Source organism: Drosophila sulfurigaster, chromosome 3, assembly GCF_023558435.1.
Source record: "Drosophila sulfurigaster albostrigata strain 15112-1811.04 chromosome 3, ASM2355843v2, whole genome shotgun sequence".
In the NCBI taxonomy this organism is placed as follows: domain Eukaryota; kingdom Metazoa; phylum Arthropoda; class Insecta; order Diptera; family Drosophilidae; genus Drosophila; species Drosophila sulfurigaster.
In genome coordinates, this window is record NC_084883.1 from 30,063,055 (window position 1) to 30,076,473 (window position 13,419).

At 40.4% G+C, this 13,419-nt stretch overlaps 1 protein-coding gene across 5 annotated transcripts; it reads left to right on the forward strand.

Moving 5' to 3' along the window:
• Nucleotides 1–86: 86 nt before the first annotated feature.
• LOC133841756 (mucin-2) lies at nt 87–3,343 on the forward strand. 5 transcript variants are annotated; one of them, XM_062274465.1, is made up of 6 exons: nt 87–191; nt 278–601; nt 667–1,015; nt 1,052–1,063; nt 1,178–1,724; nt 1,803–3,343. In XM_062274465.1, the coding sequence occupies exons 1-6, from the start codon at nt 138–140 to the stop codon at nt 3,166–3,168; spliced, it is 2,652 nt and encodes an 883-aa protein (XP_062130449.1). In that variant the 5' UTR covers nt 87–137; the 3' UTR covers nt 3,169–3,343. The 5 variants fall into 5 exon arrangements, with proteins under 5 accessions (XP_062130449.1, XP_062130447.1, XP_062130448.1 ...); XM_062274463.1 differs by having other exon boundaries at nt 667–1,063; XM_062274464.1 differs by having other exon boundaries at nt 667–1,052; nt 1,089–1,781; nt 1,953–3,343.
• The last annotated feature ends 10,076 nt before the right edge of the window (nt 3,344–13,419 follow it).

Sequence of the window (13,419 nt, forward strand, 5' to 3'; positions counted from 1 at the left end):
AAAATTCTATTGTGTGTGACTTCAAATTGTTATTGATATAAACTAATTGAAACGTCATCATTTTATATTGTTGCGAATTTGATTTAAAATGGACGGCATAGACATTGGGGAACTCAGAAACGAACCGAACCGCCATCATGGAGGTTCTCCGCAAATTTTTGCTGCTTTGTGCAGTACTATTCAGTGTAAATGTGAGTATTTTGACTATCAGTGAAACTTTTCCATTGCATAATATGACTCAACCTATCTTAATTAATTAATTCCATTGTTTTCGTAGACCTTTACGGCTGCAGAGCCCGTATACTCGAATGCCATCACCAATGAGTTGAGTTTGGGCAACTTGTTGTTCGATGCCATCACTGGAGATTTGATTATTCCTGGTCTTGACATCTTGAACAATCTTGATCAATGTGTCGCAAATTATGTCTCGAAAGATTTTGAGATCTTAACCAGCACTGGCGCCAAGATACTTCGTTGCAGTAATCTGAAACGAAATGTCCTTCAAAACTATTTGCAACAGAGCAGCTCGTCGGGTGTGAAGACCTCCTTCAACCAACAGTCGGCTGCCTGTAATTCCCACAGTTCCTGCTATACCGATCTGGTAAGAAATAACAATGAATTATTTAGTCATTAATTTTTTTACTCACGAAATGATATCACCTTTAGGTGATGAACCTACTCGGCAGTGTGCAAAGTCTGGAAAAGAATTATGGACAAATCCGTCATTGCATCCACAAGCAAATTGATAAAGCAGAATTCCATTTGAGAGTCGAGTACATCAACTTGCAAAACTGTTTTTCTGGTATAACAAACTTAAACGTTACAACTCCAGCACCGGGTACACCAGCCTGGAATGTTACAAGCCCAGCACCCGGAACACCAAGTTGGAACTATACCACTCCAGCACCAGGAACTCCAAGCTGGAACGTTACAACGCCAGCACCTGGAACACCAAGCTGGAATGTCACAACCCCAGCACCCGGAACACCCAGCTGGAACGTTACAACCCCAGCACCTGGAACACCAAGCTGGAACGTTACAACCCCCGCACCGGGAACACCAAGCTGGAACGTGACAACTCCATCATGGGGAACACCAAGCTGGAATGAAACAACTCCCACCTGGGGCCCTCCAATCTGGAATAACACTACTCCCGGCTGGAACAACACCACCCCTGGCTGGAATGAAACAACTCCCACCTGGAGCCCTCCAATCTGGAATAACACTACCCCCGGCTGGAACAACACCACTCCTGGCTGGAATGAAACAACTCCCACCTGGAGCCCTCCAATCTGGAATAACACTACTCCCGGTTGGAACAACACCACCCCTGGCTGGAATGAAACAACTCCCACCTGGAGCCCACCAATCTGGAATAACACTACCCCCGGCTGGAACAACACCACCCCTGGATGGAATGAAACAACTCCCACCTGGAGCCCTCCAATCTGGAATAACACTACCCCCGGCTGGAACAACACTACCCCTGGCTGGAACGAAACAACTCCCACCTGGAGCCCTCCAATCTGGAATAACACTACCCCCGGCTGGAACAACACCACCCCTGGCTGGAATGAAACAACTCCCACCTGGAGTCCTCCAATCTGGAATAACACAACCCCCGGATGGAATGAAACAACTCCCACCTGGAGCCCACCAATCTGGAATAACACTACCCCCGGCTGGAACAACACCACCCCTGGCTGGAATGAAACAACTCCCACCTGGAGTCCTCCAATATGGAATAACACTACTCCCGGATGGAACAACACCACTCCTGGCTGGAATGAAACAACTCCCACCTGGAGCCCTCCAATCTGGAATAACACTACTCCCGGATGGAACAACACCACCCCTGGCTGGAATGAAACAACTCCCACTTGGAGTCCTCCAATCTGGAACAACACCACCCCTGGTTGGAATGAGACCACTACCACCTGGAGCCCTCCAATCTGGAATAACACCACTCCTTCCCCAAACTGGAATGAAACTACCTGGAGCACACCAAGCTGGAACAACACCACCCCTGGCTGGAATAACACCACTCCAGGATGGAATAACACGACTCCTACTCCCAACTGGAATGAGACAACCTGGAGTACACCAAGCTGGAACAACACCACTCCTGGCTGGAATAACACCACTCCTACTCCGAACTGGAATGAAACAACCTGGAGCACACCAATCTGGAATAACACCACCCCCGGATGGAATAACACCACTCCTACTCCGAACTGGAATGAGACAACCTGGAGCACACCAAGCTGGAACAACACCACCCCCGGCTGGAATAACACCACTCCAGGATGGAATAACACCACTCCTACTCCGAACTGGAATGAGACTACTTGGAGCACACCAAGCTGGAATAACACAACTCCCGGATGGAATAACACCACTCCAGGATGGAATAACACCACTCCTACTCCGAACTGGAATGAGACAACCTGGAGCACACCAAGCTGGAACAACACCACTCCTGGCTGGAATAACACTACTCCTACCCCGAGCTGGAATGAGACTACTTGGAGCACACCAAGCTGGAATAACACAACTCCCGGATGGAATAACACCACTCCAGGATGGAATAACACCACTCCTACTCCGAACTGGAATGAGACAACCTGGAGCACACCAATCTGGAACAACACCACCCCCGGCTGGAATAACACCACTCCAGGATGGAATAACACCACTCCTACCCCGAACTGGAATGAGACTACTTGGAGCACACCAATCTGGAACAACACCACCCCCGGCTGGAATAACACCACTCCTGGCTGGAATAACACCACTCCTACCCCGAACTGGAATGAGACTACTTGGAGCACACCAATCTGGAACAACACCACCCCCGGCTGGAATAACACCACTCCTGGCTGGAATAACACCACTCCCACTCCGAACTGGAATGAAACAACCTGGAGCACACCAATCTGGAATAATACCACCCCCGGATGGAATAATACCACTCCCGGCTGGAATAATACCACTCCCTCGCCGAACTGGAATGAGACCACCGTTAGCTGGAATACCACCACCCCCGCCTGGAATCAAACAACTCTGAGCTCGAACACCACCACTCCAAGCTGGAGTACTACCACTGAGGCTCCACAGACTACAACCACACAGAGCTGGTGGGACAAGCTTTGGCATGACATCTTCTAAATGATGCCATCAGCGCTGTGGCAGCAGCATTTTGAAACTCAGCACTGAGTTAACTAAGTAATAAATTGATCAGCATTAAAATGTATATAGTAGAATAATCTTAATTACGAGTATGCCCAAGCGGGCCAATGAATGTCCAATAATATGATAAGTTATCAGCTTCAATTGCAAAGAACACACAATCAAAACGAATGGTAAGAAGGCAAAAACGAAGAAGATGGCGACTACGATGAAGAAAAAAAACTGTTTATGGCAGTAAAAGCCACAAATTGGCAACGCCCACATAGCTGCGGCTTGACTTGGTCAGCGCCTGATTAAGATTTATTAGCCAACTGAGAACCACGTGTCGCAGACGGCTGCACAAAATGATGGATCTGAGTGAACCGTCAGCAAAATATTGCACAATGCGAGGGGTAAGCGGAGAAATGCTAAGCTAAAGGAATTGAAAGGCATGGCAAGGCAAGGCAATGCTAGGCGAGACTGTCAATAAGTTGGGGAGGGAATAAAGGGAAAAGCGAAAGCGAGCAGCAATAATTAGTTACACTCGGCGAAGCTAAATAATGAGCTGGCTGTCAGCATCTTGCGGCACAGCCTGGACATCAGATATCCTGTTAAACGGCAAAGCAGTTTTCCCTCGCTTTGCTAAAAAAAAAAAAGAAACAAACAAAATAGAGAAAAAGACGGATAAAATAATCATAGTTAAAGCAAAAGTTAAGAGAGATGAAGTTGCAAGCATGGCTAAAGTTTAATAATTGCGGACAGCATTCAACCTTAGCTGAAGGGCTACCATATTATTCAACGATGTCTGACAGGCCACCACGCAGAGCATTTGCATAACCCCAGCACGTATGTGTACCCATCCAACAGTGTGCGTGTGAGTGTGGTTGCAAGCATTGTGCATACAAAGGCAATCTGACCTAAACAATGAGAGTATGCGCAAAACTTTTAACCTCAGCTCTAGTAGATAAATCAAGCTGGATCATCACCCTCGGCATTCATTGTCCGCACCACAGCGCCATTGTTTCTCTATTCCTCCTCTCGTCTCTCTGTGTCAGTCTTCGTAGGTGTAAATTTCACAATGTGTGTGCTATGTAGTAATGCGTATAGATGTGTGTACAGCAGCTGCAGGTGCTGCAGATAGACTCGATTTGCGATTTGCGGCCTGCTCTGGTGTTAAAGTTGCTGCCAACATCACTGACCACCACATAGACAGCGTCCAACATTGTGAATCTGTGACCTGGCCAACAGGCTATAAATTATGCCAGGACCTGTTCAACTCCCCTTCAACCAGCAGAACTCTGTGAAAACATTTTTTCTTTTATGCCTTTGGATGTGTATTTGTGTGATGGCAACTTGAGTAAAGTTTTAATGAAAATGCTTAAATTAAAGTGATCAATTAACATTAATTGCAGGCAAAGTTCATAACATAAAATGTGATGCGCCAATCACAAAAAAAAAGTATTCAATAAAAAGAAAAAGCGATTAGATTATGCACAAAAGGGGTTTTTGCTTCGAATGTATTTAGATAAACAGAAAAAGTAAAACACAAAGAATGACCTCTTGCTTTTGAGAGTAGACTTCAAACTACCCTGTATGCAGACAGATAGCATAACGTAAAAGATATTATACATAAATTATAGCGAGCATTCCAGTGTAAGCCTAGCAAACGCAACGAACAGAGTGCTTAAATAATGAAAAATTAAGCAATTTTTTTTGTAAATCAAAAAACTTCAGTAAGTCAAGCATAACCGTAAACTTTAATGATATGACTAGCCAGCGGCTAGGCAGCCATATCTCTTAAATGACCAATTAAAAATTCTTTTTTCTTTGTTTTTAAATGCTTTCCACTAAGCGACGACAGCACAAGTCAAAGACAGCAAACTGAAAATTAGTAAGTCATTAAAGTAAAAACGCCTGCCCGTTAAAAAGGCCAACAGCAGACTAAACAAAAAATAAAAATAAAAAGTTGAGAAGAGCGTCGACGTCGAAGCTTAACCAGGTGGCAGAGTGGCTGCCGCTGCGCGTACTGACAGACTGACGTTTAGGTAACTAATAGGCCTTATTTGCATGTTAATTGCTCTTGACTAAGTCAACAGCAGCAACGAGACGACGGCAACGATGAGCGTAAACGACAGCAGGAAAGTATTCTAATAACGGCAGCGCAATGCGAATAATGAGAAATGGGGCAAATGGTTGAAGTAGCAACAACAGACAGCGGAAAAAGACAAACGCGAAATGTTGCATGAATACATCAAGTACTACTGGTGGGCAGGCAGAGAAAATAACGCAGCGCTTAAAAGTAGGCAACACTCATTAAGCGAAGCCATTACATATTTGAGGCCGCCGTAAAGTATGCAACACTTTATTCTACTCGAGCAACACATGCCTTACTCGGCATCGAGGCTGCCAGAATGTGTCGTGTCATTGCCATTAACAGTTAAATGTGCTCAATGCGCATGCAAATAAATTACGGTTATGTATGTACTATGTTGTAGGTATTGCGCTTCCCCGTTTTACCAAACGTAATTGTTTTGTTTGCATTTTCGGGAATGCTCCGAATATTTATGCATTTTTCGGGCGCAATCAGCCAAGCGTTAAACATTTGATGGGGCATGGTAGAACGGAAAATGTGCAGCATTTTTGCATTTGCAGCAAGTATTTGGGTGCATATTTAAAATACGTTATAACCGTCACCACACATATACAGAAATGCAAATGGAACTTTTCCAAATACTATAAATGAAAAGTTGTGCACAACATTATTCAAATTATTCAAGATATGCAAGTGGAGCTACAACAAATATATTCATATAGAATATGCCATTATACCGCAAATAGAAACGAGTTTGTTATATGTATAAATCAAAGCTACTGACATTCTAATTAAATTTGATTTCGTATGCTTAACTTTTATTATTGTTGTTGAGTTCTTTGATAACAAGGGCCCGATTGTCACATCACACAATCAATTTGCCGGGCGGCTCTCGGCTCACGGTTTTCCGGTTACAGCGACAATCACGAGGGTCGCACTCATGGCGGTTGCGGTGGAGTGCTGGTAACCACATTAATTGCTCATAAAACGTTTCCTCCCATTTTGTTGAATCGATCAAAGTTAATTGGTCTGCGACCGCCATTTGCATGTCATGCATATTTAATAAACAACAAAAAAGTCGACAAAAAAAAGCGGAGCGCAAAAAAAAAACTGCAACACAGCAAATTAACATACAGAAACGACAAACGACACGCAATCACACCAAAAAAATTGAATAATTTAAATGGGAATGGTGCAGACGATCAAAGCACACCCTGTACAGAGTAATATAGAAAAGGAAACTGATAATTATAAATTGAAAAATAAGTATATGTCAGCATGTCAAACATTTGATTTATTTGATATACCTTCGTATCATTTTTTACATACACAACTTAATTATACCCTGTTCGCTCGATTGACATGCACAGGGTATAATGTACTAATAAAAAAATTGGTACCCTGCGTGCTTTGCTGCAATTTGCGCATAGCTTTGAATATGTAACTGTGAAAAGAACTACAAAACTAAATTATGCCGCATAAAACTAAATGTCCCCCCTTCACAATCCGAAAAAAATATGTTGCTTATAATTTGGCAACAATTTGTGTGCACGGAAAAATCATTTTAGAAATGGCGATGAGCAGCAGAGAAATCAAAAGAACACAAGAACAAGCTTGTAACTACACCGAGGTTGTATTCAATTTTAGCACATCATAAATAAACCATTAATTCACAATAAGAGAACAACAGGAAAGTATTGAAAAGGATAAAGAGGAAAAATATCAACCCTTCTTGCAGGACGTTGGAAGACAACCGCCTTTGCAGTTTTAAGTCTTCAGTTGTTGCCACGTGTCGTGGCCGCTTTTATGTGCCACATACATTTTTAAAAATCACATGCTATAAAAATTGCAATTTGTATAGTGTGTGTATGTGTGTTGTTGCGCGTGTGGCAAGGTGTAGTAAGGTGTAGCAAGGTGCGAAGCCTGCCAAGCCCATAAAATAAGTGCGAAGCTGCTAAATGTATTCCACACGCAGCTCCAATACAATCACAACAATATACGAGAACTTGTACGCTCAAAACTACTTGCTACTTGCGAGGGTTGCTCACCGAGTAATTAATTTAATTAGCACACGAGCATCAAGATTGGAAGAAGTTAGCATGCGAATATAATGCAACAAAAAAATAGGAATAGGATAAAGCTACTCCATGCAATAAACAAATTAAAACAGACAAAGCTAATTGATTTGTTTAACAAATTAAATAATATCCAAAGCTACGTTAAATATTAATTTAAAAATTAAAAAAGGTATAGAGAATTTAATCTATATCAAAACAATTTTTATAGATTACCTGATTATTCAAAGTTTATTTTTTTTTTACTTTACTTAAAAGAATATATTACTAACTGAAATCGACATTTCATTTGTTGAAGTCTATTAAATTTGAGCTGCCCTCGCTGTCCACCGACAAACTTTCTTTAGTTCTTCACGAAACTTTGAAGGCCTCCATGCTTCAAAAGATTCTGTGCGACTGCGACATTTAATGGGCGCACTTGTGAATTTATGGGCATGACCGGCAGCTATCTTTAGCTTTTAAATGCTTAAACAGCGGATGAATAAAACCATTTGAAGAGTCGTTCCTTTTCGAAGCTCAAGCTCTCTGGTGATGGACTTTATTATGAACATGGCTGGAGGCAATGTTTATAAACTAGTGAGGCAAGTGCTCATTGATTAATTAACTATTTAGAGAGCCATCTGTGTGGTTTATCAGTTGATTGTGCATTTGAGCCTGAAGACACCGCAGGCAGTGTCCATAAATTCACAAGTGTTTGGCTCAGGCTCAAGCTTCGCGAATGTCTCTTAAAGCATAGTGCTCGTAGACTGTCTTTGCCGCTGTGACACCGTTGCTGCTGCTGCTGCCGCCGCATTGCCATAAATTTGCGAGCTTAATACAATGTCGCCTCAGCCGGGCCCATATAATGGCCTAAGTAAGCGGTTAGCGGTAGTCAACACTTGCGGACCGCCATCTTAGCCGCAAATGCGCGAGGCTTCAACTCCATTAAATCGCGAAGGATGCGCATAAGGAGGCGGCAAGCAGGAGCAGCAGCAGGAGTAGCAAACAAAGTAAAAGAAAATTTAATGCCATTGGATTTAAATGCGCAACAGTCGTAGTCGTAGTCAAGTCCAAATGGGAAACGAATGAAAAAGACAAATTGCGCAGATACGTGACTAAGAAGATATCCTAGGAAAAGCAAACTTTTACGATTTTTGAAGTATAATATTTTGTTATTATATCTAAATAATAACAAAGAGCTCTTTAATACCTGCATTGGTATTAATTACAATTGTAAAAAAAAAAAAAAAAAATCCTAAAATAAATTACATTTCTTATAAAAATAAATCATAACATTTAGTCATTACTACGATTTATTAATTTAAAATATATACTCCATTTGTTTTTAGGTAATTTAGAATGCCACACAAATAGCGCTTAAATTTAACTGTATTATTTATTGTGTCCAAAAAAACAGTGTAGAAAATGATTACGCTCATATTACGCCGCTAACGCCTGCTCATTAAATTCACTTGCCCTGTGCAAAGTACCACAAAAAAATGTATATAATACGTAGTACGTAGTATATCCTACCGCATGCATATCGAATCGAGCGTAATTTAACTTTACAACTGTTTAATTTACTGCAATTTTATGGGTCCAGAGTCCAGGGTCCGGGCGTGGCGCAAATGCTGCACGCTGATTGAAATAAATCGAAACTTAATGCTGCTGGCATTGAAAAAGTTATTTCACAGCCCTGGCAAATGTACAAGTATATTGAATTACGTATACGCCGCATGACCCACACGAACCATTTGCTTTGGTTCGACGCGCATTGGTTTTCAATTAAATCATAAAATATTATTATATATATTTTTAGCCAATTTATGCATAAAAGTATTAATCAAAATTCATGTGATTAGCGCATAAGCTGATCGAATTATGATTTTCCCCGGTATGAGAGCACAAAAGTTTCAATCAACAAAACCGAGAGAGAAATCTGCTCATAATAATCAACATCGTCATCGTCATTATGAGCGGTAACAAAAGGTCAATTGAATCACTTTTAATAGATGGATAACTAGTTTCAGGTTCTCTCTATGTGAATTGTGAACACACACAGAGAGTTTCACATAAATTAGCGAGGTTATAACTGCAACGCGGTAATCGCTTTTTGGTAATGTGGTTTGATATTTGTTATTGTTCTTCTTCTATGTTTTTCCCTCTTTCAATTGTAACTGTAATATATGCGCTGGTGTGGCAGACTTTTTGTGGCTCGTGTGGCACAATAGAATAGTCGTCGTCGTCGTTGTCTGCCCGGTTGTTGTATGTGCATGCGGTTGACTGCATTTGTTTATACTATTTTGTGGATTGCGGCCATTTATGGTTCAGCTTTGAGCCGACTCAGCGGAAGCCATAATGTCCATTTAATGTGCCCGCAATAATCGTAATGCAACAAAATACATGATCCCCACCGTTCACGTTCACATTTACATTCCTATCATTGGCACCCACTCATTATCATTCACATTTCATTGAAGCACTTTCCCAAAAATATGCCCACTGAAGCTGCGTTTATTTTCACATGCTAAGTTCAACAAATAATTGTTGCATTATTTGCATTCTCTTTGAAGCTTAATGGCATAATATTAAAGTTATATTTGTTGTAGGATTGTGTATAAAATTATTTTAATTAGCTTTATAACGAATAGTTTTTGAAAGTTTAAAAACTTTAGAAACTAACTAAAAAATAATAATACAAAATAATAAAATAATTAGAGCTAATGATCGCAATTATTCATAGCTGTGAATCGTGATGATTATTATAAATTTTGTTATTTTAATAAGATAGTTCGGGTTTTATTAGTTACATTACTTGCTTTCCTTTATGTTTGATTCAAGATTTTGCATAAAAATTACTTTGCAGAACAATTTTTGTTAGGAATAATAAAAATTCTTAAAAAAAAGGTTCGAGCAAATAATTATACAAAATGAGAATTAATGTTAATGTTACTCTACTGAAACATTGAGATTAATCTCAATTATTAGTTGCAGTTCTAATGTCAACGTACATTTTTTTTTTAAGCTCGAGCTATATTAGTTGCAATATTTCCTTCCCTTCGACGTTTAATAGCATTATTGTAAGGATAGATTTGTTGCAGGAATTTACATAACATTATTTTAATGATTCAACATTCCAAAAAAAAGGTTGAAATAATTCATAAAACAATAATTAAAGTTAAAGATAATATATTTCAATATTCACATTGAGCTCAATTATTTATTACACTTTTCTTGTTAGTGCACATTGTAAGGAACTTGTAAAAATCAAAAGGCTGCTCGATTAACGTGCATTTTTGTTGCTGTTATTTTAATTAAAAATTTGCTTGCTGCTGCTGTAGTTGCTGTTGCAAGTAAAGGACAAACTGAGCAGCAGACTGACAGGCTGTGCAGTTTGCGCCGAGATTAAAATCAATGTCCTGCCTCATCACACCGCTCTCTCTCTCGCTCTCTCACTCTGCGACCAGTTTGTCAGGGCCAGGCGGAAGGCCGGCTGCCAAGCTGAAGGCTGAAGGCTGAACGCTGATGTGGCACAGTGGGCCAGAGGGACAGTGGGTACAATGGGGTGGTACAATAAATTTCATATTGCCATAGGACATAAAAGGGCGTGTATAATATGCAAACACAATCAACGCGTCAGGACAGTTGTGTTAGCTGCACACGCACTGCGGGTCAGAGAATGGGTTACAAAAAGGGACTCGAAATGAAAGAAAGTCGCCGGCAAACACACACACACACACATACGCACAGAAGAGTGACAGGGAGAAGGAATGTGAGAGAGTAAGAGAGGTAGCATGACAATTCAAATGGAGCTGAGTAGGAGGCAAACACACAGATAGAAAACGAGAAAGAGAGAGCACAACATAACACACTTACAACTAACTGTAAAGCTAAACTTTGAAGTGCCCAAGCAGGCACATATTGTGCTTATATATGTATGCATGTGTATTAGTAGTGTGTGCGTGTGTGTGTAAGTGTGTGTGCGCATAAAGCAAAGCAATATAAAAGGAAATAAACCGGCGACAGCGCTGCCAGGCAGCCAGCCTGAATATGAGCAGAAACTAAACGAAAGCATAAAAAAAACGAGAAACAAGAAAAATATATAAAAAAAAAATATAAATGCAGAGAAAGAACGGCAGAGAGAGAGAGAGAAAGAGATCCAGAGAGAGTTGGGGAAAGAGGAGACAGAGAGAAAAAGTTTTTTATGTAGAGACGTGCAGAAATTTTTAATTTGCGGTTTGCTGCTGTTGCTGCCGAAGGAAAGGGGGAAGAACTCAGCCTTTATGCGTGCTCAGAACTCCGAGCAGAGCCCAAAAGTAAAGCCAGTACCAAGAACTTGACTCAGCTCAAGCGGTGGGCGTTGCAAACGAGAAGGAAGAGGGAATAGTATGCCGCTTATTATGATTTACATATTTTCTATGCCAAGCTTTGCCCAGCGGCTGCCTTCGAGTGCTTCAACACACACACACACACAGCCAGATGGGGCAAATGCAAAGCGTAGATTGTAATTAAAGTTCACGAGGTCAAAGCAAGGAGCAAGCTGCTGCTGTTAGCATCGATAGACCAGTTGCTGTCCCTGCCCCAGCTACAACTTCAGCTCGCATTGCATTGTTGCATCCTCTTGGCCTGGCATATTCATAGCATACATTCAGGCGCGCCATAGCACAATATCCTTCGTTCTCCTCCTTCTTAGCTGCAAAACGAGTTAAGTGCACTCTAAAATATGTGGCCTCGCGTTGAGTCCTTGCTGTTTGGAGTTGCAGTCCGTCGTCCGTTTATCTGTCCCGTCTTTCCGCTCATCCGCCACGCAAGAAAACGCAACTCAACTCAACGCAACTATGCGGGGTGTCTGCTTCCCTCTCTAGCTGTCTGTCTCTGTGTGTGCGTATGTGAGCGTGGCATGTGCAACTTCCGCAACGTCTGTCATTTGCATATTTAAATTGCAGCCAAGCAGATTGTCATCAGCGCGTTTTAAATGTTGATAAATGCGTGCCATAATTTTATGTCTCACCAACAGTGCAGCTCTTTCTTCCGCACATTTTAAACACTCAACACGGCGTATGAGTAACTTGCGCAAACAGCTGTCATTGCCAGCACCGCTATCGAACCCACATGATGCTTCGTTGATTAACAAACTCGAAACTTATGCCATTTACTTGTAAGCAGCTTCCGAAAGTAACCTCTCTAAATACCAATAAATTGCCTTTAGTGACAACAAGCTGACATTGCGTTTGATTAAAGCCAAATATTTGCACTATACCAACAATCAGAATCAATAAGAAAGTATTTAAAATGTAAAGCTCTGCGACTCTTAAATACTCTTAAGTGACTAACTGACAAACTGAAAATCAAACAAAATTAAAGATGATTGAGGAAGCAAACTAAATAATATATAAACGCAATTGGGACACTTACAGCGACTTAATTTGCTCAAGAACTTTGCTTCACCGACAAGTAAATTTTTAGAAAATATTTATAAAACTTCGGGCGCAACCTAATTAAAGAATATTACTTAGAAGAGATTCTTAGCATTTAAAATTCTATATAATATTATCACAAAATCAGAGATAATTGAGGAAGCAACACTTATATACAACTAAATCATATATAAATTTGGGCACTTACAGTAACTTAATTTGCTCAAGAACTTTGCCTTACTGGCAGGCAATAATTTTACATAATATTTGGGGGCAACCTAATTAATGAATATCGAGTTAAAAATATAGTATATTACTTAGAAGTATTTGAAATTAAAAATGTTATTATTCCCAAATTAAAGATGATTATGAAACACTTAAGACCAACAAATTAAATAATATATAAGCGCAGTTAAGACTCTTGCGAAACCTTAATTTGCTCAACAACATTGCTTCATTCATTAAATTTTAAGTTTAACTCAATTAAAGAAAATTAAGTTTCATATATAAATTATTGCTTCTATGAATCTAAAAATCAAAATATTATTAAGAACAGGTTCTAAATTTTAAATTCGAAATATTATTTATGATAGATTCTTCTATATCACAAACTCCTTTTTAAAGAATTTTCTATGACAAGCACCGTCATCAAAGTTCATTTACAGTCTCTAAATGCCAAGCTCAGCTC

Bases quoted from the DNA above. Each gene is read 5' to 3' on its own strand.
- LOC133841756 (XM_062274461.1), top strand. From the start codon at position 138: ATGGAGGTTCTCCGCAAATTTTTGCTGCTTTGTGCAGTACTATTCAGT. The intron at 192-277 runs GTGAGTATTTTG...TTGTTTTCGTAG, and splicing joins CAGTACTATTCAGTGTAAAT to ACCTTTACGGCTGCAGAGCC. The intron at 602-666 runs GTAAGAAATAAC...TATCACCTTTAG, and splicing joins GTTCCTGCTATACCGATCTG to GTGATGAACCTACTCGGCAG.